This window comes from Stereum hirsutum (assembly GCF_000264905.1).
Source record: "Stereum hirsutum FP-91666 SS1 unplaced genomic scaffold STEHIscaffold_18, whole genome shotgun sequence".
Taxonomy (NCBI): Eukaryota; Fungi; Basidiomycota; class Agaricomycetes; order Russulales; family Stereaceae; genus Stereum; species Stereum hirsutum.
The window spans coordinates 1,384,414-1,408,028 of NW_006763148.1; the positions used below are offsets into that span (position 1 = coordinate 1,384,414).

At 49.5% G+C, this 23,615-nt stretch overlaps 7 protein-coding genes across 7 annotated transcripts; 2 read left to right on the plus strand and 5 right to left on the minus strand.

Annotated features, from left to right (window-relative positions):
• Window positions 1–276: 276 nt before the first annotated feature.
• On the minus strand, window positions 277–1,876 carry STEHIDRAFT_134935 (Arginase/deacetylase; the record flags this gene model as incomplete). Its single annotated transcript, XM_007309909.1, has 5 exons — window positions 277–465; window positions 524–579; window positions 648–1,392; window positions 1,450–1,713; window positions 1,808–1,876. 5 exons carry the CDS (start codon window positions 1,874–1,876, stop codon window positions 277–279), a joined length of 1,323 nt encoding a protein of 440 aa, XP_007309971.1.
• Window positions 1,877–2,161: 285 nt separating this feature from the next.
• On the minus strand, window positions 2,162–6,520 carry STEHIDRAFT_172295 (dihydroxy-acid dehydratase). Its single transcript, XM_007309910.1, has 31 exons — window positions 6,425–6,520; window positions 6,272–6,353; window positions 6,187–6,211; window positions 6,090–6,133; window positions 6,004–6,031; window positions 5,920–5,942; window positions 5,768–5,847; window positions 5,687–5,694; window positions 5,629–5,649; window positions 5,562–5,574; window positions 5,468–5,507; window positions 5,399–5,407; window positions 5,226–5,345; window positions 5,088–5,172; window positions 4,961–5,026; window positions 4,877–4,904; window positions 4,675–4,824; window positions 4,573–4,612; window positions 4,488–4,520; window positions 4,335–4,435; window positions 4,237–4,273; window positions 3,917–4,174; window positions 3,728–3,860; window positions 3,658–3,667; window positions 3,521–3,606; window positions 3,416–3,442; window positions 3,151–3,332; window positions 2,924–3,094; window positions 2,507–2,871; window positions 2,367–2,457; window positions 2,162–2,308 (listed from the first exon to the last, which is right to left on the minus strand). The coding sequence occupies exons 1-28, from the start codon at window positions 6,439–6,441 to the stop codon at window positions 3,065–3,067; spliced, it is 1,776 nt and encodes a 591-aa protein (XP_007309972.1). The 5' UTR covers window positions 6,442–6,520; the 3' UTR covers window positions 2,162–2,308; window positions 2,367–2,457; window positions 2,507–2,871; window positions 2,924–3,064.
• Window positions 6,521–7,063: 543 nt separating this feature from the next.
• STEHIDRAFT_150285 (DUF1793-domain-containing protein) lies at window positions 7,064–10,647 on the minus strand (the record flags this gene model as incomplete). The annotated part of the gene is made up of 26 exons (XM_007309911.1): window positions 7,064–7,113; window positions 7,165–7,315; window positions 7,372–7,465; window positions 7,521–7,641; window positions 7,698–7,772; window positions 7,832–8,026; window positions 8,099–8,166; window positions 8,222–8,227; window positions 8,295–8,321; window positions 8,377–8,412; window positions 8,464–8,480; window positions 8,542–8,555; window positions 8,617–8,628; window positions 8,685–8,771; window positions 8,840–8,854; window positions 8,914–8,979; window positions 9,035–9,196; window positions 9,254–9,425; window positions 9,478–9,560; window positions 9,611–9,666; window positions 9,724–9,915; window positions 9,979–10,018; window positions 10,084–10,161; window positions 10,230–10,340; window positions 10,396–10,439; window positions 10,500–10,647. 26 exons carry the CDS (start codon window positions 10,645–10,647, stop codon window positions 7,102–7,104), a joined length of 2,082 nt encoding a protein of 693 aa, XP_007309973.1. The 3' UTR covers window positions 7,064–7,101.
• An 866-nt stretch (window positions 10,648–11,513) lies between these two features.
• On the minus strand, window positions 11,514–12,678 carry STEHIDRAFT_67249 (electron transfer flavo protein alpha subunit; the record flags this gene model as incomplete). The annotated part of the gene is made up of 3 exons (XM_007309549.1): window positions 11,514–11,609; window positions 11,665–12,391; window positions 12,455–12,678. 3 exons carry the CDS (start codon window positions 12,676–12,678, stop codon window positions 11,514–11,516), a joined length of 1,047 nt encoding a protein of 348 aa, XP_007309611.1.
• A 305-nt stretch (window positions 12,679–12,983) lies between these two features.
• On the plus strand, window positions 12,984–15,389 carry STEHIDRAFT_67077 (peroxisome targeting signal receptor; the record flags this gene model as incomplete). Its single annotated transcript, XM_007309535.1, has 9 exons — window positions 12,984–13,085; window positions 13,219–13,549; window positions 13,603–13,897; window positions 13,948–14,171; window positions 14,230–14,504; window positions 14,556–14,861; window positions 14,917–15,052; window positions 15,109–15,233; window positions 15,312–15,389. 9 exons carry the CDS (start codon window positions 12,984–12,986, stop codon window positions 15,387–15,389), a joined length of 1,872 nt encoding a protein of 623 aa, XP_007309597.1.
• Window positions 15,390–17,289: 1,900 nt separating this feature from the next.
• Window positions 17,290–21,935, plus strand: STEHIDRAFT_150287 (OPT oligopeptide transporter; the record flags this gene model as incomplete). Its single annotated transcript, XM_007309912.1, has 29 exons — window positions 17,290–17,610; window positions 17,665–17,705; window positions 17,758–17,847; window positions 17,898–17,961; window positions 18,343–18,527; window positions 18,588–18,672; window positions 18,921–18,982; window positions 19,053–19,133; window positions 19,188–19,234; window positions 19,289–19,374; window positions 19,445–19,465; window positions 19,525–19,542; window positions 19,599–19,765; window positions 19,820–19,964; window positions 20,020–20,097; window positions 20,158–20,189; window positions 20,239–20,327; window positions 20,390–20,406; window positions 20,470–20,527; window positions 20,581–20,611; window positions 20,668–20,823; window positions 20,940–20,987; window positions 21,040–21,125; window positions 21,202–21,262; window positions 21,317–21,465; window positions 21,527–21,602; window positions 21,659–21,675; window positions 21,735–21,786; window positions 21,846–21,935. The coding sequence occupies exons 1-29, from the start codon at window positions 17,370–17,372 to the stop codon at window positions 21,933–21,935; spliced, it is 2,373 nt and encodes a 790-aa protein (XP_007309974.1). The 5' UTR covers window positions 17,290–17,369.
• A 397-nt stretch (window positions 21,936–22,332) lies between these two features.
• STEHIDRAFT_150288 (uncharacterized protein) lies at window positions 22,333–23,197 on the minus strand. The gene is made up of 4 exons (XM_007309913.1): window positions 23,085–23,197; window positions 22,939–23,028; window positions 22,834–22,884; window positions 22,333–22,775 (listed from the first exon to the last, which is right to left on the minus strand). The coding sequence occupies exons 3-4, from the start codon at window positions 22,873–22,875 to the stop codon at window positions 22,482–22,484; spliced, it is 336 nt and encodes a 111-aa protein (XP_007309975.1). The 5' UTR covers window positions 22,876–22,884; window positions 22,939–23,028; window positions 23,085–23,197; the 3' UTR covers window positions 22,333–22,481.
• Window positions 23,198–23,615: the final 418 nt, after the last annotated feature.

The window sequence follows — 23,615 nt, forward strand, 5'->3', positions numbered from 1 at the left end:
TCATTCAGTCTTCTTCATTCTTATTGCGCGGGAGGTTTCTTTACTCCTTGTTACGAGATCATGATTCCACTTAAATGTTTTCCTTGCATTTTTGCATATGCACTGTTTATGCCCTGCTTCTGCTCTACCTTTTATTTGTCATTGACACCCTTGCTGGGAGTTCGCTGGACGGTGTACCTTATGATTCAGTATGTCCATGCTTATGCGTATGGCTTTTGCCCTTGTATCTTATCAATGACCATAGTATTAACGAAGTCTACAACCTCGAGTAGGGCCTCACGAGGATACCCTCTGTCGAATATGTTGTGCTACGACTTCGAATACGCTTTGAACCTCGTCGAGATATGCAGTAGAATTCTGGTCGCTGACGTTCCCTGCGGGAACATCTAAGGTGAAAGATGGCCCGTACAAGGGAAACGCGCCATGATCGGGTATGTGGGTATCGAGAGGGATTCTTCTACCACACTGAGTAAGGATGTTAGGTGCGGAAATCAGTGACGAGCAAACGGGAAGAAATGCATACCGCTATTGATGTGAGGTATGCCCATGCTCGCGCAGTGTTAGGTGTATTATATCCCCCTAGAAAAATTATAGTCGGTGAGCCGCGTTGTACGGATCGATAATCAAAAAAAAAGGTAGATACCAACCTCCACCAAGCAGCAGAACCTTTTTCTGCCACTGTGTCACAACTCGATGGACACACCAGCCCATACCTCCTTCACCACCCAGCTCCCAATTCCATACCTTACAGGGATCACCCGCCAAACCATCCGCGCCACACTGGAGAATCACAAAATCCGGTTGAAAGGCGTCCTTAATGTCTTCGACAGAGTTCCATACTCGAGCGACCGTCCGAGCAGAGGCACCGGCATGGAGCGGAAGCGATAGCGTGAAGGGGTCAAAAGAGGGATCAGAGGGATCTGGGAGAGACGAGAGAGAAGAAACGGGGAAGAACCCAGGAGATGCATGGTGAAGAGAGAACGTCAAGATCTGCGGGTTCTTCGTGGAAGATGACTCGACGAATGCAGAGGAAACGCCATCAGAGAAATGCAGATCGAAGTCGAGGTATAATATACGAGCTTTTCGTTTCCCCGGGCTCAGATTTTTAAGATCAATAGGAAGGCGGCAGCGCTTGAGGACGAGGAGAGCGAGGACGCAGTCGTTGACGTAGCAGAATCCTGATGCTTGTCCTTTATGGGCATGATGCCTGTCGACAAGAAGTATCAGCATTGTATCAACCCTTTCGACCACGTCTGAGAGATGCTCTTTCCTTCCACCATCCCAGCACATGGAGACGTCACATATTCCATTCACGAGAGCACGGGCAGCAGTCAAGGAAGCCCCTGCCACCGCCGACGCATATTCTGACAGTCCCCGAAAGGGAGGGCAGTCCTGTGAGGAACGCTTAGTACTATTGCAGGATATCTATGATTTGAAAGTCTAACAAACCTCTTCAAGACCGAAGTCTATGCCAGCTTGACTATGAGTAGGGTTTGAAAGAGAATTGTGATTCTCAGCATTGAGAAGGAAATCGACGTAGTCCTGCCGATGATAAATAGCTAGCTCTTCTCGGGAAGCGAGCGGAGGTCGCAAAACTTCGACATGGGGGAGGAATTCAGACGTTTCTGGTGGTTTGCGAAGTAGACCAAGGGCTGTGATAAGGCCATGCACGACCAAGGAGCGGTTTCGGTTTGAAGGGAGCAAAGACGACACCTTCCCCAAAAAGAATTAAATTAAAAAAGTGGTCAATAACGCACCGAAAGATCGAGGGCATCCTGTAGCTGTACTAAATAAAGCGTATGCACACCTTTGCCAAGTGTTCCGAGGCAACGTAGCAGATGCGAGCAGGTGGAGAAGAGGGTTCCTCAACCTCCATTTGTGGGGAGTTGCACAGAGCCCAAGAGTCAAGACGCTTACTGGTAAACGATAGTACTAGTATATTTCTGAGTATAAGGGAGTGTTTAGCACGCTACCCGCGTTCAAGACCAGGTTTTCCTTGGTGGGCCAGCGTAATGCGGCGAGTAGCATATGAACGAGTACTTCAAGTTGGAGGAAATTAACAAGGAGGGGCCACACAGGGCCACACAAGGTTACGCGGAGTTTGATCACGCCGAAGGAGGTCATACAGTCCGACATTCCTTGCCTCCTGCCACCACCTTTGCACGGTCTCACCTACTCTGGTCCTGACCTATATAGCTCAGCTTCCGCTTTAAGACACAAAGAGGGGGTATTGGAAACGATTATGCTATGATTCTGCCACCAACAGCATACACAGGGCCTCTTTCATGTCAGGACTCCAGCTACTTTGGTGCGCCCAGCTTCACCCTTTGCCGTGAATGTCATCCAACTCATGTACGGGTTGTCAGGCGTACGAGCTCCTGAGATGCCTACCACACCATATGCTACCCTTCCTCCGTCTAACGTCTTTGCCGCAGAGAGCTCCACTCCGTCTGTTCGGTATGTACATTGCTCACATTTTCTCGCACTCTTCCTTATCTACTCTAAGACCGAAGGCGGAAACCCCAATGATCGCTGGCATAGTTTGTGGCTCTTGCGTAGGATTAGCCTGGATCATCATATTCTCCATGTGGCTGCTCAAGCAGCACAAGAAGAGAGTTGCCCGGCGTAAAGATCCCGAAAGGGTCGCCCTGCGCGAGGCTGAAGCTCTGAGGGAAAAGACAGGCCATACGACGTTCATCATTCCTCCAGATCCTGCCGTGATAAATGGCCAGCGTAAGCCAGGAGAGTCAGCTTTTCAGGATGATAGGAGATCATCGAGCGGGGCAGAGCGACTGGCGGATGTCATGGAGGGTGAGGAGGTTACATCAGCGAACGATTTATATGCTAAGCACGCCGGTAAACCATCGAAATGTGTGTTCTCTTTTTTGATCTTCCTGGGGACAGTATGCTGATTACCTGACAGCATAGTACCGTGGACTCTCGCGTCGATGATATAAGATCTTGCTTAACAGTATCGCTCACGAATCTTTCGCCAGACATTGTCACATCTACACTTCAGGCTATGTATACGTACAGGTAATATGGTCCTTAATATGTACTTCCTTCAATCGGTGTAAGCACCCAGACTGGCCGGCTGTGGGTGCTGTCTGTCAGAATATATCTAGAGAACGGATACTGGGAGATACTCACAGCAACATCCCGCGCATATTTATAGAGTATGCCCCGCTTGACAATGAGCTGGCCCTTATCTGTGCCTTCCCACTCCTTCCTGCGCCTTGCCTTCTCGGCCTCATCGACGTCCCAGTCAATCACACGTCTGTCCGAGTCAATGACAATCTTGTCTCCGTCCTTCACGAGCGCAATAGGACCACCTTGAGAGGAAAACAAGAAAGTGTAAGCCGCGGTACGTTGTGGACGCACCCAGAAAGACTAGCAAGCAGAAATATGAGCCTACCTTCCCTGGCCTCGGGCACGACATGACCTGTGACGCCAAAAATGCTGTTGTCAGTTATCGAGTGGAAACACGGGGAGCAAGATGATTGTCCTAGTAAGTCCTCACCAATGATGAAGCCTCTGGATGCGCCACTGAAACGCCCATCCGTGATGAGAGCCGTAGACTTGCCCAGTCCAGCACCCATGATCGCACTACAGACCAAATCAGACCAAGGCTCGAGCGTGGCGTAGGATCAGACTTACCCGGTCGGACCTACCAAGCAATACATCAATGAGGTCTCAAATAAAAGTCAAGAAAGTGGGTACTACTTACCGAGCATCTCGGGCATGCCAGGCGCGCCTTTCGGACCTTGGTACCTGAAGATGAGGACCATACCAGGTTGGATTTGGCCATTCGCCAGAGCCGGGTAGAACCCATCCAAGCTGTCAAAACATTTTGCCACACCCTAGCAAAAGCAAGGTCAGAGCAACACGATCTCATCCAAACACAAGTCAAATTTACCTCAAACCTCGTGCCCTCCTTCCCCGTCAGTTTTGCTACAGCGGCTCCAGGCGCTAAGCCACCCCTCAAGATCGTCAAATGTCCCGTGGCCTTGATCGGATTGTTCAGAGGTCTCACCACGTCCTGGTTGGAGAAATCGGTTTCAGGGACGCCCTCAAGGTTTTCAGCAAGGGTGCGGCCCGTGACGGTCATTTGGGTGCCGTCGATGAGGTTGGTGTTTGCGAGAAGGTATTTGAGTAGACTGGGTATACCGCCGACCTACGAATGACGCGCGGACTTAGCAGAGATCCAGTCTTGGAAATTATGGTTCCCTATGTCACCTTGTGGAAGTCCTCCATGAGATACTTTCCGGATGGCCTAGAAAAAATAGGGAAGAATGAATAATATGCCTTGTGAAGCATGATGATGAATCGACTACTTGAGATCGGCTAGGAAGGGAGTACGGTCTGCGACTTCTTGAAAGTCGTCAATTGTAAGGGGAATATCGGCCGCCCGGGCCATGGCGAGTAAGTGAAGGACCTATGGAAAACGAGGGTGAAAACCTGTATGACATGAGAGACGAAGAACGTACCGAGTTTGTCGAACCGCCCAGTATGTTGACGATCTAATCGAACCTTGAGCAGGAAATTTCTGCAACCAGACGACAACCGACGAACCGTGATTGCATTGAGGAAAGACTGGCGGGTGAGGATGTCCCTTTTCTGATATGTCAATAATCTATACATCATTGGCCTTCAGGCTAGATCGAGAGAGTCTACCTTGGTTTGAGATCCAACTCCAAGAGCTTCTTCATGAACCCAGCTGCCCTGATGCACTCCTTCACCTTGTCCGAGTAAGTAGCAGGTATACTTGCGGAGTATGGAAGCGAAAGCCCGAGGACTTCGAGAGCTGAGCTCATGGTATTCGCACTGTAGGACAGGTTAGACGAGTCTCATAAAGAGATCTCAGCAGTATACTGACGTGAACATGCCTCCACAACCACCAGGACCTAACACAGAGATGAGTCAATCAGTGCTCCCTGTAAAGAATGAGACCACCGTGTACCTGGACAAGAATGTCTGACTACATCAAATCGCTGCGCCTCTGTGATTTTGCCTACCGTGAATGCACCTGAAGGGAGCGTTTGTATCAATTTCAAGGCAATGAAAACAAGATGCATCATACTACTTGCCGTAAGACTCGAAGGCATCACCGACATTGACGTGGTCTCCTTTCTTGTAACCCATTGCAGGACAATCTTCATGCCGCACACCGGGCTATACGAAACTTCTAGCAGTCTGCGCACGCAATTCATGGAAGAACAACGTACTTCGATCGTTCCACCGTACACAATAATAGTGGGTCGATTGTGGCGCGCAGCTGCTATGGCGCATCCGGGCATGTTCTTATCACATCCGGGGATGGAGATATTTCCGTCGTAGTGCTGGGCCTTTTGTTTCATTATCAGTATGTATTCTGGAGGAGGCTCTGCGGGCATCTGACCATAACTACCTGTGACCGAGATAGATGGATGAGCCGAGGGTTGCATTGAATGACAAGAAACGGACTAACAGATTCAATCGAGTCCGCGATGATTTCCCGAGAGGGGAGCCTGACTCTAGCGTTCAGAGAGCAGATCTATGTATAAACGCAAAAGCTGACTCACGAGTAACGCATGCCTATGTATACGCCCCATGTAAGTTTTCGTGTAAATGATGCGGTCAATCACTCACCGTCCGTTCCCATCGTTATGGCTGCGAGTTTAAAGATAGTCGGTCAGCCTGTTCTCACCATCGATGCTGAGAGAGACAATCACCATCACTGCGTAGACTAGTGAGCACATACAAACGGTATTTAGTTCAAGAAGCATACCTGACTCCAATGGCGGAGAAGGTGAGGCCGACTAGCTCTTCCTGTCGACAGCCTTCCTTGACGGCCTTCGCAAGGTCAAGCTAGACAGCATGGAATTCATCAGTACTGCCCGAGGAGCTGAGCTCTGTGGCCAAATCTTTTTGATAATGTACCAGATGCGAGTTGCATGGGTTGCCTGTAGCCTGACATGAGTATCATTCCGCACACGTACCAGCATCATGAAGCTCGCTACGGACCTTCCCACCAAATCGGAGATATGCCAATCTTTCGGCAGCGTGAACGGTCAGTTATGTTTCGCAAATTAGTTTGACAGTAGGCTCACTTGAGGTTTGTTCATGTCTTCCTCAGTCAAGCCTACCGCGTACACTATTGACAGAGGATGAGTATACCGCTATGTACATGAAGTGTAGAGTACTTACGCATGGCTTGTGCGGCACCTCGGGCCTAACATTGGCAGTGTGATGAATCAATACCACTCAACATCTCGACGAAGCTGGAAAATACCTTGTTCTGAGTGACTTGACTGGAAATCTTGTTCAACACAGGGGCATCGCCGCTTGGGCTCGCTCTCTTCGGGATAGTGTGTCTAGTCCATGTTTGTAACGTCAACTCATTGGTAGATGGTTAACACAACAGAACTGAGAGGCTGGTGCGTACATTTGCACGTCGGACATGGTGATGTAAGTCTTGTTCAGTGGTTAGCTGCTGCTATCGGAAACGATGCAAGTGCACGAAGAAGTGGACTGCCATCTTATATGCTCTCCGACTCTGCACTCAGGGAGCACTCGAGAAGTAACCGCAAAGCTAAACATTCCCGTGAACACCAACGCCCTCAAAACAGGATCCTCTGACTGGTCCATGGCATCGATCGCACTGGTGCGGTCCGGGTCGATAGAACGAAGACATCGTCACGAGTGTGCACAAGAGTCCGGAATCCAACTACGGGCAGCCGTGGTATATTTTACTTCCGTTCAGATGATATTGGGCTTCCAGGCAAAAGAGCTGAGCCATGGACAACATCTAGAGGCGGCGGTGTAAGAACAGACCGGTGAATGGACACAAATAAACTGCAAGGACGATCTCAGGGATAGGTTACGTACTTATGTCCGGAAAGACCCGGAGAGTCCTTCGAACGCCACCAAGACGCCACAACGGACAGTTTGGCCTTCGAATTCACCACACTCCAAATAACTCGCAGCATACTTATATGGAAGAGTATCAAATATATTTTTGATTAACCATAATACACCCCGTCCACCCAAAAGCACATAAGGGGGCAAGCGAGAATAATAAATTACCCCGAATAGCAGAACACGCAAGTACGTTTTGTAGCGCTATAGTGCCAACTAGATTGAAACCGTCAGCTTCAAGCACTGGAGCTTTATCCATTCACGTACCAAAGCTAGGTGGCCACCCGCGACAGGCCTTGCTCTGAAACCATCTGTTACACCTGTCAAAGTATCGTACCAATCCGAGAAAGGCTCGGTATCGTCGCTCAGAGCGGCAGATGCATAAGTGTACACTCCAGAGACAAGGTTGTCGCGAACCCTATTGGGAAATACGTCAGCTCCTTGCCTCCATGAGGCAGAATGTTTGATACTCACGTCGTGGAAGTCGACTCAAGCATTGCAGCTGTAAATATCTGCCAGTCCGACTTGGTGTAGGTATGCCTCGTATCGAGTGGAACACCGTATTCGTCTATATGAATCTCGTTGAGATCCATCGCGCCTATGTCCTAATCACAAGAACGTACTTTTGACAGTCGGATACCAGGCAGCCTGCATGTCATAGACCGACTGGGGGAATAAGTTCAGACCAAGCAACTTGTCGCCGAAGAGGTTGTATGAGAGACCCCAGCTGCTGTCATCGCCATACTGAAAGCAAGATCGTAAGCGTCCCAATATACATTGATAGATACGCGTCGACTCACAGACAATGTCAGATGATCACCAGAGGTCGCGGTGGCGAGAGTCTGCCACTGAGTCACATAGCTGGAAGCGATTGACTGTGAATAATTTCCAGTTGATCAGAAGTTCGCGTGAAAGGGATTAAACACTAATGTACACTGTAGTTTGCGCTCGTGGCAGAGTCACCGAGTTGACTCCAGATGTTGGCCATGGCTTGTATACCAATTATTCCCTTGATGGCGAGGTTTGTCTGGTTGGCCAAGGATCCAGCGAAGTCGTCGGTGCTGATTTGGTCAGCAGGAATCAAAGCTTCTGCTATCAGAAATTGTGTCCACTGGTCTAAGAGCGCGGTCTACAGACAAAATTGTGCATAGCATCAGGACCTTTCTCGAAGGTACGTCAGCTTTAGAGGAAGGAGACTCACGTATGTAGTGAGTAGACTGTCATCCCCGGTTTTCTGGAAGTGACTGAGTGTCATGATGAGCATGTTACCTATCGACGGCAGTGAGCATTGAGATAGAGCAGTAGGAAACCGGCCGGGGCGCACCAGATTCTATGACACAAATACACGAACGATCAGTAAACGATAAGACGAGCATTGTGACAGCGCAGAAACACACCTTCCAGTGGCATAGGCTCATCAGCACCTGTACTGTCTTGTCAACAGTAACTTTTAGATGTGCGGAACGGACATAGACAAACCATCATTGTGGCCCAATGCTTTCGGGTAGCTTGCGCCTGAAGGTCCATCAGCAATGGATTTGAGGATACGGATAACAAAAAGCGCACCCATATCATGCACAGCCCTATTTCACGATGTTCAGTAGATTTCCTCGAAGTACAGTCATATTATGTGAGACGACGAACCATGCGTTAGGGTACTAGTTGAGATGCCTATGTCAACAAAAGAAACAGAGGATGCAGGGAATGCGGTGGGCGTACTTGTCCAGTGGCCTGTAAACAGGACGGATTCAGTTACGAGACACATTTTCATGATTGATGGTCCTCACCTGGTACTCGAACAATGGTAAGAGAAGATATTTTACCAGGTCTGGGTTGGTATAGAGGAACGCGGGGAAAGCAGGAAATATGACATCCTGTAAACATATGAACCATCTTCTCGTCAGGAGGTGCGCTATTTTACGAAGCAGCGTATGGATCTTACGACAGTGTTGACGTTCTGGAGAGTATGAAATATATCAGCGCAGAAAGACAGTAGGAGTCAGCTCAACCACATACACCATCACTGGAGATCTCCTTCATGAACATGAGAATATCGGACGTGTCGAACGTGCCGTCAGAGTTCTAGGTATACATGACGGTGTTAGAGAGCAATTGACGAACATGCTATCAGAGTCACCTTGGAAATCGTAATCTCTGTGGCACCGAAAGCTTGACGAATGGACGCCGCCACAACACCTGCGTACTCAGTAGAAATAGTGCTGGCGTCGCTGGATACTTGAGAGTCGAAGGCTTGGGCTCGGCTGAGAGCACCGGTGTAGTCGCTGATGAAGTCGGAGATCTGAGCACTCTAAGATAAGTGCGACGAACGATCTAAGCGGGTTCGATGGAAACTTACGAGATCTGCTGCAGACGAAAATTGGCTCCAGAAGTACAAACTACGGTCCTGCAGAGCTCCACCAGCAATGATGTATTCAATCGCAGGGTCCCGGATATGGCCTACAGTAAACAACACTGGGTCGGAAGATGCGCTAATTGTACCAAGGTCGTGGGCAAATGCAAACACGGGCCTAAAGGCAATGTTTAGTGTCAGGGTTTTGCACAGAATCTTTTAAATCTCACCAGTCGTCGGATACGGCTCGGAAAGAAGTATCCTCAGTGTTTGGGAGGCTACCGCTGCTAATGAATTGGGCACGAACAACGACCTATGGCGGTATATAAGCCAATATTCCAGAACTGACCTGTTCAGACTTACGTCTTGACCGGTCTGATATGTCGCTCCGGATGTAGTGGAGTAGAAAGCAGATCCCTCTAAAGGATCGAGCTGATTAGGTATTTGAGACAAACAGTTCGAACATTCAGACTTGCGTTGAATGTGGTCTGAGAACTCTGTGTACTCCTCTTGAGTCTGGAGCATGACCTGGTGAGTCACGATAGTTCCGGTCGTAGTAGTCCAGTTGACAGTCAACGAATCATCTCCCGAAGCCCATTCAGCAGAGATGTCAGAGTATATTTGCACCGAGTGGGAGGCTCCATCGTTAGGGGCTGCCGAAACAGCCACTGTACAAGTTGGTCGTCCATGAGTAAAGTATTACTAAAGGAAATGCAGGAAAGGCAACTGACTATAAGAGAGTGGCGTAGATTGTTTTACCATGTCGGTAGGCTATCGTTTTATGAATGAGTATCATCGCAGCAGGATCGGAATTGAGAGAGAGAAGGGATACTCGCCTCCACGGGACTTAGGAAGGTCACGGTGAGATCAACACCACCAGCCGTCAAGATAAATATGCTTTGCGTGGCCGTGAACTAGCAAGGTCACAATGAATATACAGCGTGTTGCATACGGTTTGCACTGACGAAGACCGATGGCTTACCGTAGCACTTTGTTGAGTGGCTTGACTGAACGTCGACCCAGAGACAGCAGCGGCACCGAGAAAAGAGTAAGCTGTCCCGTCAACCTTGACGAAGCCAGCCCATCCTAGGGTCTGGGAAATTTCAGTCAGTTTTCCCTGCATCATCAATAGAAACGAACAGCCGTACACTTCCCGTCCAGAACTGAGGCCAAGCACCGTTCAAGGAAGTGCCTGGAAGGATTTTTCAGCCTGAGCTCAATGTCTTGATACAGTGAAGGGCGAAAGACGTACCTTCACCTTGTGGCAACCACGCTGATAGGTATGGAGACCTCACGGCGAGAGGATAAGAGTGGGGAATGAAAGGTGTAGCGGTCCATGACGCAGCAAAAGCTGCACCAGACAGCGAGGCTAGTAATCCTGTCAAGGCCGGGAGTTTCATCGAGGGAAGTAAAGAAAGCCTTTCTTGTTGGAATCAGGACCATCGATGTCATCGCAAGGTTATAAGCGATCTCAACCGTCGGGTCTCCAAGTCATGAGTGCAATTAGACGCATGTGGTCCTCAGGAAGATGCTCTCAGAAATCAATGCCACGGGCCCACATAACAGTACATACAACTAAGGAAAGATCAGAGGACGCATCGACGACAGTGATCAGTTGCTATGCCGGATGGTGCACGACGGTGATGCCGCGTCCCCATGACCGCTGATGCATGATGAACACTGGTACAAATATTGTGCAAATGCCTTTCCTAGCCTGCAATGCCCGCGTTCCGATGACTTCAGGGCTTTCCAGTTGGCCTTCGAGTTTGTAAATAGAATCATTGCATGCGGATCGCTGGCCTGGGCACACTCGCCCATGGAATGTCCTTGCGTGCTATCAGTCATGACCAAGTTAAAATGAGCGAAGTCTCGCAGTGATAATACGCTGCATAGGTGTACGGTAGTCTTCCGTAGCTCTTGCGTCGAGGTTTAAGATCGATGTAAAGATGGACGTACCTATATATCCCGTGTTCGTTTGAGTAGAATATTGCACGGACCGTCGTGATAGAAAGAGTATAGGTGAGTCAAGAAAAACGTTCACCGAGAGTAACGGCCAGTATTCAGCAGCAGTCAAGTCGTGCACTTCTGCACATGGGGGCTCATAGAAAGGCGACACTTGGCTATAGGTCTGAGTTACGCCCATCGCGTGGAGATCGCATCCATATTTCTTTCCGTTCCATGCTCTGCAACGACACAAGTATGCTTTTGAATGTCGATAGAGATGGTGTACAGATTACAGTGTGGGGACGATCCTAAGTTCACTTGTTTACTGTTTGAGTTTCTCAACCAGCTCAGGGACCGCGTCGTACAGGTCAGCGACAAGGCCCGCATCTGCAACCTGGAAGATTGGTGCGTCCGGATCCTAGAGCATGTCCGTTCATCATTGAAGAGCGACATATAGAGGCGGCGCGACCTACCTTGTTAATCGCGACAATGAGCTTTGAATCCTTCATACCCGCCAGATGTTGGATTGCCCCTGAGATCCCAACCGCCACATACAACTCTGGCGCCACATTCTTACCCGTCTGCCCAACTTGCAATGAGTTGTCCGCGTACCCAGCGTCAACGGCGGCGCGGGATGCTCCGATAGCGGCTCCTAACACGTCCGCAAGAGGCTCGATGGTCTTGTCGAATATTTCCTTGCTCTTGAGCGCCCTTCCACCAGAGACAACGCGGCTCGCCACACCAAGCTCCGGTCGATCGGACTGAGCAATCTGGGTCTCGAGGTGCTCTGTCGGCGAGTCCGTAACCTCCACGGGCTCCAGCTCCTTGAGTTCGACAGTGGCGGCGTCAGAAGATTCGGCCGCTGAGAACGACGTGGTGCGGACGGTGAAAAACTTGATGGGGATAGAGGCAGGGGCACGGACGGTGGCGATGGCGTTGCCTGCGTAGATGGGACGTGTGAAGGTCGTACTGCCAGAAGGGTCGTGTTCTAGAGAGGTGACGTCCGAGACGGCAGGAAGAGATAACTTTGCGGCGATGCGTGGTAGGAGAGCACGGGCGGAAGAAGAGTGTGCAGAGACGAGGTGTGTGTAGGGCGGAGAGTTGGAGAGTAGTTTCTCGAAAAGTGGAGACACATGCTCGGGAACGGAGGCAGAGTATTTGGGAGATGTAGCATGGAGCACGGTGGTCAGGCCCTGAAGCCTGTAAAAGTGCAAGAAGAATGTTGAGGCACTTGCAAGCTTGATAAATGGACGAGCTACTCACTTTTTCACCTTTTCAAGTACCGCCGGAACCTGCTCCTGACTGCCCACAACAATTCCAGTTACATCTCCTCCAAGTTGTTGTGCCGCACTGATGGCAGACAAAGAGCCGTTCTCGATGCTGCCATTTCGATGCTCAAGCAATACGAGAGCGTGAGGAGATGGAGAGGAGGCATAGTTCCGAACGAGTGCCCTCTGAGTGAAAATCAATGGCCTCGCGCGCAGCATTCCAGCCTTTATGTATGGGAATTATTGATGGGAAATACGCAAAATAATTGTGTTGCGTTTGCCGCCAACGAGTCGATGTCAAGAACGTCGAAGACAGCGCTCAATGTTCAGAGCGGAAGAGCGGGCCCGGACCGCTACTCCCGTTACTTTCACGTGCCTCTTCCCCGCTCCGAATCTAGTTCCGAGCCACATGAAATTCCAAATCGACCTCCACAGGACCACAGCTCAACGGCGCTGATGCGTGGCGGCTAGCTTTGCTTATAACTCTCACAGCGACGATAATATCCTCTATTGCAGCGATCATAATGTCTCTCCAAGGTCTTATGTCTGGTGCCGATTGTGCCGTACAATCCAACCCGCTCTCCCAAGTCCTCAAGCATGCGGAGGGAGATCGTAGTCTACAACAGGTTTGTGGCACCCTGACACCAGAATACTTTCGTGTGTGCTCATTCATATCCAGGACAGAATTGCTGGACCTTCATCCTCGAGGGTATGTCCCCATTGTTATTACCAAGAACCGGGACTAATTATTCCACATAGCTGTATCACCTCCCTACCTCTTCATCCCGAGCAGCGGCTGAACAGGACATGGCCATGGCCAGGCAGTTCTTCGAGGGCAGCACCCAGGAAGCGGTTCCTAGCTCATCAATCCCTCCGGGAGCTTTCCAACTAACTCAACATGCGCCTCTTATGACTCGAAGCAATGTCCATTCTCCGAACTTTGGTGATGCGTGGGTTGAAGTCCAGCAACGCCAACATGCCTCATCAATCCCTCAACGAGCATCTCCAGCGGCATGGGCAAACGAGTTTCAGCCCTCGCAAATGTCTATACCTGCTTCCTCTGCACAACATGACCCACAACAGCCCACCCGTACGCTCTGTGACGCTCACCCTGCCCGAGTCTTACTAAACCCTGATTTTTAGTTGCCCGAAATCCGTACATGTCGCCCGGGCTCTATGGGACCACGGGGTTCGCAACGTCGTCTATGTATGCAAATGGCATGCCACAAACGTATTTCCGAGGCATGGAGCAGCCCGTCATCGAGCAGGGTAAGGGTAAAGGAAAGATGAAGGAGGAAGACTTTGAGGCTGCTTTCGCCCAGGCCGCTGCGTCGCTACAGAGTGCTCCCCTCCAATCAGCTCACGTTGAAGAGGTCGGCGAGCTGGGAGAAGCACTCGCCGAGACCTCATTGGATGACGGTGTTACTGACTTCAAACAGTGCGTCCTTCTTCGTATCTATGCTTTACTTCCTCTCAATGGTCATGCAGGGTGTGGGATCAGTTGCAGAACTCTGATATGCCGCCTCCTTCGAGCGATATGGCAAAGTGGGAGGCCGAATTCAATCAACTTATGAACGCACAACGAGACGAATACGACCTTGATTATGGGAGCGCTATGCAGAACGGATGGGCGGACTACGATGGTAATCTTGACGAGAATTCGGTCAAGTTCGATAGCGAAGGACTGCCCATTCTCTCCCCATACAGTTTCGGTATGTTATCGCATCTCACAAGAATGCCCACTGGTCGTGCTCATTCTTATCATGATAGAACCAAACAATAAATACCTTGACCCGTCGACATCGACACAGTCGCATCTCAGCGAGGCAAAGGCGCTTTTAGAACAGAACGGTTCGCTTTCAGAAGCTGCTCTCCTGCTTGAGGCTGCGATACAGAACGGAGATCTCGGCAACGGCGGCTATGAAGCCTGGATACTACTGGGCGAGACGAGAAACATGGACGAACGGGAGGACGCAGGAATGAAGGCCTTGATGGAAGGAGTGAGGATAGCGGAAGAGGCTGGTGCAAATGGAGAGGGCATGCTGGTCCGTTATGTCCGCTGTTTTCTCAACTCCCTCTGACCCGAGCACTGGTAGTCCCTAGCCATATCATTTACGAATGAATCCTACGATCGCGCTGCCCATGGGACCCTCCTTCGATGGCTTCGTGCTCGTTTCCCAACGTATCCCCTCTCTCCAGCTACGGAAGAATCGCTCGGCCAGTCTTCGTGGCATTCCAACGAAGCCGTCACGTCTGCCTTCCTCGACGTCGCCCGAGCTCAACACGAGGCAGGAACGCTGGATCCGGACGTACAGATCGCGTTAGGTGTCCTTTCCTATACTCAAAACAATTTCGACCGTGCACGAGATTGTTTCGAGAGTGCTTTGTCAATGCGACCGAAGGTGACTAGTGCCAAGCCTTTATACCGGGCTACACTAATACTATCGAACTTTCCAGGACTATCTTCTGTGGAATCGGCTAGGCTCGTGTCTCTCAAATGGCAACAAACCTGAAGAGTCTTTAGGAGCCTATCGCGAGGCACTCAGTCTCCGTCCTACGTATACTCGGGCAATCTACAATGTCGGCGTTGCATGTGCGTATCTTCGCCAGTGATGACGGAGATCTTAAGCTGATTTCACAGCGATCCAGGTCTCAACATTGGAGCCCACAAGGAAGCAGCGGAGCATTTTTTAAGCGCACTGGCCATGCAAGAAACCACCGGAGAAAAGAGCGAACAGCTCTGGACCACACTCCGAAGGGCATTCGCGGCGATGGTATGTGGCGCTCTATACTCTCTGCATAGAAATTTCCTTGGGCAGACGATCTCACCTGTCTTTTCTGGCTTGTCACAGAATCGAACCGACTTGGCGGACGCAGTCAAAAATAATCCCAGTCTTGACATATTCCGTAAGGAGGGCTTTGATTTCTAGAAAGGCTGCCTATGGCTATTGCGTGGCGCCATGCTGTGATGTTCGTGTATTTCCAGAGTCGCTGCCCCGAATGCTCGATAGCTGGGGCACGCGCTCGATGTAGCTCGATTGTTATTGTATCAAATTGGAGGTACCGTTCACTGAAGGGAATTGTTACACGAACGTACCGCAACTGCATGGTCGTTCCGCGAGGACCTTTTTGGATTGTGGTGGCTTGTTAGCGGTTCATCTGCCTCACCTGTGGGTGTATGAACGTCCTGTCTACAGCTGAAAGCGTGTTGAGGTTTACCTACTAACTTATGTGGTGTCTTGGATCATTCGATACCAAGTCATTAGCCTACGGGGCGCCGCCTTTTTGGAGAACTAATACGCTCATTTACTTATCTGCATACCGTGGTTCTGCTTACGCCCGATGCGGAGGGACGAATCGTGCCTCGATGAAGCCTAAGTATGATACTCCTTGAGACGGTCCGTGAGCCGGGGGAATATCGGGACGCAAGGACAGATGTCTGAGGAATGTGTAGCGCACTGTAGTCAGCATCTATGAGACAGATATAGGTGAACGACATCTTGCCTGGTACAAACGACGTACAGTGACCGCCGGAAGGTTCGATGGTCCGTCACTTGTCCGTCACTTATCTCCACCGAAGATAACGATACGTGCACAAAACCTCTGAGTGACCCACAGAGAAACTTCGGCTAGATTTATATAGATAGTCATCGTCCAGACTAGAGAAGGACTACTGCTCACGAGCATGTGCAACGCGCAATGATTCAATCGCCAAGCCTCGAGCGCTCAACAGAGTCGGAGAGTTGAAGATGACGATTGGGTGGCCCAAGGGAGGCCGAGGGAATAAAAACACAAGGAAGGATCGTTATAACCCAATAGTAATTATAGGATCACTCCAATTAGTAGTACGGCTTGCGCCCAGTTGAAAATTCCATATATGATAAGTATGAGATTGTCATGGGGTTTGCGAGGCATGTTGAGCGAAGAGAAACTCCTTCATCAGTAGAGGCCAATACTTGAAGAGACCTTTGAAGACTTTTAAACATTTCCGTCGAGCTTTTTCTATGCCAAGGCAGGGTACGGCCGTCCGAGTTCTCAAGTTGACCTTCGAATGGAGACACATGCTTAGTAAGCATGTGTCTTCCGGTAAGTCCCGCGTCCGAGGCTGAGCGCTGAAGCGCTCAAGAGACTCGTGTCTTCAACGTCAACTTCAATACTTACTCTGGCTAGTTTCATACACAGCGCTGCGAACGCGCATGGAAATATGGTACATCCATCGAATTAACTCTGGAACTGCCTAGTTCTCACGTCGCCGTCACTAGTTCAACTCATCATGTCTATGGGTCCAGGGACCGTTTGGCAACTTACTAGTACCGCCGGTAACTTGGAGTTCGGATAGAGTACTAAGATAGTATCGCTTCGCACATGTGGCTATCTACTACTTGCTACTACTTTCACTCCTTGGTGTGGGCCTTCGACTGGCTAAGGCGACAGGCTCTAAAACCTGAGTTGTGTCGACTTTTGAAACAAAAACAATGCATACTAGGATCAGATCCTCGAAACCCAAGCCTTGACTCGGAGGACTCTATAGTACTGGCATGGCATCTCGTGCATTGTGCTGCAGCGGTATTTGCAGACGTTCCTAGAGGTTATATCACGGTATCTTCTTTGTCACGGTCGGTCCATGACACCCCTGCTCGGCTGCATGGGCCTTGACTCTAATGTACCGTTAAGGGAACTCAAGCAACTGAAACTGCCTAGCAGTTGCAAAACATGCACGTCCATTCCTTCCGCGGGCGGTCCGAATCATATCTAAAGGTCAGCGGTTCTATCTTCCGGTAGATGCTTCCTCAGGTCCCCTCCATATGATACAGCAGCGCGCTCAGGGATGCTTATCTGCTACTTCTTGACAACTTCTTATCACCCGAGAATATACCAAACAAGCTGTATCTATATAGAGCATTGCTCAGATGAGGTCGATATCCTCGCGACTTCTGAGCCCCCTAGGAGCACTCAAGTCCGACCCCGAGATGGACGCCTTGCCCAAGGTCGAAGGTGTTTCGCCTACTGCTGGTTCGCTTGACGAGAAGGGGTCTCTCAAAGAGAAGGGTGGGTTTGCTCCCGACGAGTTCGACGTCGCTGTCGTCGGCGATGTATATGAGGATGTCCGGGCTATAGACCTCGGAGAGAATGGCAAGGAAAGACCCATTGGTGCGCATCACTTAGCCACACCTTCTGTTCAGAACTGATATGAATATTCGCCAGAAACGGACGTTGATTGGTCTCTACGCCTGATCTCGCTTGAGGTTCGCTGTTTCTGGTTTGTCTGGAGTTCGACATTTCTCTTACTCTGTCTAGGACGATCCAAGTCAACCCGTTTGGACCTTCAGGCTCTGGTTTCTAGCCGTCGGATTTTCCTGCTTCGGAGCTGTGCTCAGTGAAATATTTGTGAGACGTCATCATTCTATATTCGTGACTCTGCTCTGAATCTACCTCAGAACTTTCGCCCTCAACAGGTGTACGTTTCACAGCTTTTCCTCCAGATCGCGACTTATGTCACTGGTAAGCATACCTCTCGCCTAAATGGCTCTTTGTGGAAATTCTGCTAGCAAATCACCAAGATTCGGAAGATGGGTTCATGAGTGCATTTTCGCCTTTTGTTGAGGTGAAAAATCAGAGGGGTACTCTTCGCTGTACCCCACTCTGTTGGTTTGAGAGTACCCTGGTCGATGACCGAGACCAGTATCATGCCCTGTGCTACAGATTTTCCTTTGTCTGGTCTTGAATCGTATCCGAACAAGAACATTTTCATTTTATGCAAAACTTGGACATGGTCACTTCGCTGAGGCTCGCCTCACTTTCCTCTCGGTTTTCACTGGGCGGAGAGTTTTTGGATCTGAAATTTCTCAATCGTTCGTTCGGCTCTGATTAACGTTAACACAGGGAAGATCATGGAAGAGATCATACCTGGTCCCGGAGCTCGATACAAGATATTGCGGACATCGCCCACAGCGTTCTGGCGCTTTATGAACCCTGGGCCCTTCAATATCAAGGAACATGTAGGCTCTTTAATCATGGCGGCTGCCGCGACACACGGTGCCTTGGCGATTAGCATATTTGCCGCAGACGTACTACCATTTTCACTTCATCATGTTCATAGTATCAGCGGCTAATATTTCGAATGATAGGACTTGTTCTATAACACTGAGCCTAATGTCGCTATCGCTATATTCACACTTTTGGGGAGTCAACTACTTGGCTATGGACTCGCAGGTGAGCAGCTAGTCTTTCAATACCTGCTCAGATCTTGGGTTGCCTCTGTCACGGTGGCAGCGTTGAATATAAGTATAGATGAGTGTTCACTACCCGGGATATCCTGAAACGTCTCTATAGTGCGCCGCTACCATGCGCGGTGGCGGAGTCTTAGTTTCTCGGCGCAGTGACAATCGACTCTCTGTCTTTAAAACTATTCTCTTCTTCGCTATCATGAATTCCATACTAACATCTTGATCATTGACAAGGAATGATGAGAAGCTTTTTGGTATATCCCACCTATTGTGTCTTCCCCAATGTCCTTCCCACAGTCAGTGAAATACTTCCTCGATTGAGTCGATGTGCTTCGCAACTAATTAAACCCTCTTTATTCGCACCAGGTTCAATTGTTTGATGTGCTTCATCGGGGACAAGACAACATGCTGCAGAAGAAAAGACTGAGGTTCTTCTGGGCCTTGTTTGTGAGTGAAGCTATGTTTCTGGCAAGAATGAGCGTTGATCTTTTCTACCATCAGATAGGCATCTTTGTCTGGGAATGGTTCCCAGAATACATCGCTCCTTTGTACGTTGTATGGTCTTGATCACCCATAGTGTACGTGCTAACGGTGTTCCATAGATTGACGGGTATATCTGTCTTCTGCCTGTCACATCAGGACAGCGCTTGGGTGACTCGAGTGTTTGGTGGCGCCTCTGGAAATGAAGGTTCGCCGTGCAGTCATTCCGAGTCCCAGCCTCAGAGATTTCGTCTGATATATACTATCCCATCGAACAGGTTTAGGTCTCTTCAGCATTAGTGCGCGCACCTCCATCTTCATCTTGCTACAAGCCTTACTGAACCATCTCGACGTTCAGATCTGGACTGGAACTACGGTAGGGGATTGCCGTGACTAATGGTCGGATGAGCTCATGTTCATTTGCTGCAACAGTTGGCTCCGGGGGATCTGCCTATGGCGCCCTCTTCCAACCTATTCAGACTCAGATTTCGAGCTATATCGGCATAGTCATCTGTATTCTCGCATTCTGTGGGGTGTACGCTCGCAATGTGTGGAATGCACAGAATTTCCCATTTTTATCACAGCTCCTTTTCTATGAGGTGAGGGTTTCAGTGGTCGCGCGACTCACTGCCAAATGTGCTAACGGAAACCAGAATGGGACAGAGTACAACCAGACCTTGATATTAAATGACGACTACTCGTTGAACGAGGAGAAGCTCGCTGTTCAAGGGCTCCCTTGGTTCGCTGCCACACAGACTGTCTCCAAGATCGGAGCTGCCTTGTCTTTTGGCGCTACCAGTACGATCCTCCACTTCTAGGACACATTATACATACTGATGTGGTCGAAACACAGTCACTCACATCGGACTATGGAACGGAAAACAACTATGGGCCGCCTATAAACAAGGTCGGAAAAATAGCATTCAGGACCGTACGTCTTGTCCTTGATCCCTCCGAAATATCATATTGACACTGAATTCGTTGGGTAAAGCTCATTTCGAGAAGATGAAGGTCTATAAGGAAGTCAGTGTAACAATGTCGGTAGGTATTCCAACGTCTAACCAGCATTCAGGTCCCCATCTGGTGGTGGCAACTGGTTTTCGTCGGAAGTGTCGCCATGGGAATGGCTACGAACTACACCGGTGGATCCGAACTTCCGTGGTACGTTCAAAATCTATGTCTCTACGTTATACGCTAAATCGCTCGTCGTCCTTTGACTTTAGGTGGGCCTATCTCATTTGTGGGTGAACGATATCGGCATAGCGTTAGTAGGTTTCCAACTGATTGACATGCCTCGATTTAGCTGTTGGATTTGCTGCCGTCTTCTTGCCTATCATTTCTACTCTCTATGCTGTTATTTGGTGATTATATTCTCCAATCATTGAGGTCTGATAAAGACTAATCATGGCAATAGTTATGTGCCCGGTACAGAGGATGTTGCTAGGGTTAGTACGCATCTTGCTCTTTGATGCACCATGTACTAACCTCCACTTCCCCGTAGATGCTCATCGCCGGTCTTGTCCCTGGAAACACTCGAGCAAACATGTACGGGACTTTATACGCATACAATACCACGGAGCAAGGAAGGTCGATGACACGGGATATGAAGATAGGCCAGTACACCAAGCTCCCTCCCAGAGTGACGTTTACCATGTACGTCACGTCTTCGCTCCAAGATTACAGTAAGTACTCATCGTCATCATATTTTGTAGGCAATGTCTCGGCGCTGTTGTTGGAGGTATGACGTATCAGTGTTGATTATTGAGTCGACAGAATATTGACCCGACATTTATAGCACTCCTCAACTATGTCATAATGAAGGCAAATTCTTTTTTTCTCCGTATAATCCGTGATGTTGATGTCTCTTTCAAAGATCGTCATCGACGCAAACCGAGAGATCTTACTGTCTGTTCAAGGAACAAACGTCTGGTCAGGCGCTTCTGTTCAATCATTTAACAGGCAAGTCTCGAGTCATTATTGCTGTCTATTCCACACCCAGTCCATTCTGTGCTGATATGACAACGCTCTCCCAAAGCGACGCTGTCGCCTGGGGTGCATTGGCCAAGCAATTGTACTCTCCTAGCTCACGATATGGAGTGAGTCGTTATACTTTCTTCTTCTTTTTTGTAATCTTATGTACTCTGTTCCAGATTGTGCCTCTTTGTATTTTGATTGGACTAGCCATCCCTCTCCCATTTTGGTACCTACACCAGCACTATCCAAAAGCTCGTTTGGATGGTTTCATCACTCCCATGGTATGCACACAAATAGGGTATTTCTCGACTGGTATCAGCTCTGCGTATGTGTCTCATCCTCAAAGAGACATCCACCACCACGCTAACTTTGCTTTCCCTTTAAAGGACTTTCATGACCTTCCTCCTTTGTATCGCCAGTCAATATTGGATCCGCAAATATCACCCAAGAGCATTCCGCAAAGTCTGTAACACACATTTCTCTTGCTTCTCAGGAGCTTACCCATTCCTGCTCGACAGTATAATTTTCTAGTCAGGTAAAACGCTTGTGTGTCACAGTTAATCGCACAGTCTTACTAAAAGTATTCTTCTCCAGCGCGGCTTTAGACGGCGGGACCGAGGTGATGGTGTTCGTTTACAGCTTTGCAGTACGTCTTGTGCTACTTACCAAGTGTCTCAGTATCCTCACAATTTTTGTGTCCTGTAGGTCGGAGGAGCGGGAGGCAAAGTGATCCCCTTCCCTACCTGGGCTCTCAACCCCACGGGTAACCTAGACTACTGTAAACGTTTGACGTAGTGGGGACTCGGATGCATGCCATAGCTTCCGCGTCTGTCCTCTACTTCCACGTTAATGATCAATTTGGGATTGGTGCTTCAGTCTTGTGTTGAGGTCGACTAGGTGCATTTTTGATAATGTTACACTTTTCTGGATTGATGCTTTAGTTTTGTGTTGAGGTCGACTCTGTGCATCTTTGATAATATTACAAGGATTTACGCTACTGTGTCTGCCTTCAGACGAGTCAGAGACGGGTCAGACAACGAAGAATCGAAGACAAGGACTGTTCAGAGCATGGAGGTAAATATCGATGCATAATGTACCACACTCGCACTGTGTGGCGTTCTGCTATAAACATTGTCCAGCAAAGATGACAACTTGCTCCGGTGGATCGTGCCACAATTCAAAGCATGGGAATGCAAGCAGCTCATGCACATATTGGACACAAGGACAATACAGTGGCATTCTAAGTACAGAACATGAGGCGACAGTCGTACAAGTTTGATCCTGGACTTCATCTACAGACACTACCCCATATCGTAACTCACTCACTATATGAATGAGGTCCTATGTCAGTTGCATTCCTCCGTCCCTACAGGTCCTCATCCATTCTAACCCTCTTCTTACATCCTCCTCCGCACTCCCCTCCCACAGCCACCTCCACTGCATCTCTATTGCCGGTCCCAAAGCCTCGTAGTCCTCGCCAAATTCAAATTCGTACAGCTGACCGCTCACACGCGAACCAGTTTGGACATGATGAGCTAGTGGTTGGCGGATGTGTTCGTAGGCCTCGAGAGCGATGGAGAGACTGTCAGGGGTTACGCTGGGTTCGCCGAGAAGAGAGGAAAATAGATAGGCGTCCTGCAGCGAATGAGGATATTAATTTTGGAGTCGTTGCAGGACTCGGAGAGCATGTCACCTCGATCGCTACGCCAGCCCCTGCGCCTTGATGTGGTAACATGGCGTGTCCCTTCGAAACATCGTCAGAACGTGCGTGGGGGTCGCGAAAACGTACTCAACGAACAGCATCTCCAATAAGGACTACGTTTGTAGTATAAAAAGTGGGCAATGGTTTCGTCACGTGCAGCGCCCATTTCGTCGGGTTTTCGACGCACTGGTAGTATTTGCGATCAACAGAATGAATCACGAACGAAGGATTTGTTGGCCCACATTCAAGAGTTCCTCTACCTCAGTGTAAGAGGTCGGGGTGTTTATCTTGAGGTCCTTCGTAAGAGAACAGAACCCGTAAGCCTGCAGAGGCTACGGAAAGTGATTCACTAAGCGTAAAGGTGTACAAGATAAAGCTAACTACTCCGAACGCTCGATGGTCCAACACCAGCCCCCGCGCATCAGCCACAACTATACAGTATTACGTCAGACAAGATAGATGGATGCGCTTTCCAGCACACCCATCTTATCTTATCCCGGGAACGCCCGCCGGTACCGCTAAGGTATAAGGCTGTCGCCTTACATCCTCCCCCACTGGACCAGGCCCTGGTCCACCGAAATCAAGGCTGCATGTCCTCGTCGTTATCCGGGCGTGGAGTGGGCGACCGACGCTGAGTGGACGGCCCAGATGCCGAAGCAGACGAAGAGGAGGACTGAGCGCGACCGAGCCTGGTGAGTACTTGAGATAACAACTGCTCGTTGTACTGGATGGGCTGGCTATCGGGTTGGCCAGGGCGACATATCATCTTCGCT

Excerpts from the sequence above, each read along its gene's own strand:
- STEHIDRAFT_172295 (XM_007309910.1), bottom strand. Across the intron at positions 6,134-6,186 it reads AGGTGCCGCACAAGCCATGC|TGTACGCGGTAGGCTTGACT; the intron begins GTAAGTACTCTA and ends CTCTGTCAATAG. Across the intron at positions 5,848-5,919 it reads ACCCATGCAACTCGCATCTG|CTTGACCTTGCGAAGGCCGT; the intron begins GTACATTATCAA and ends CATGCTGTCTAG.
- STEHIDRAFT_150288 (XM_007309913.1), bottom strand. The coding sequence starts at position 22,875 with ATGTTACCACATCAAGGCGCAGGGGCTGGCGTAGCGATCGAG. Across the intron at positions 22,776-22,833 it reads GGGCTGGCGTAGCGATCGAG|GACGCCTATCTATTTTCCTC; the intron begins GTGACATGCTCT and ends CATTCGCTGCAG.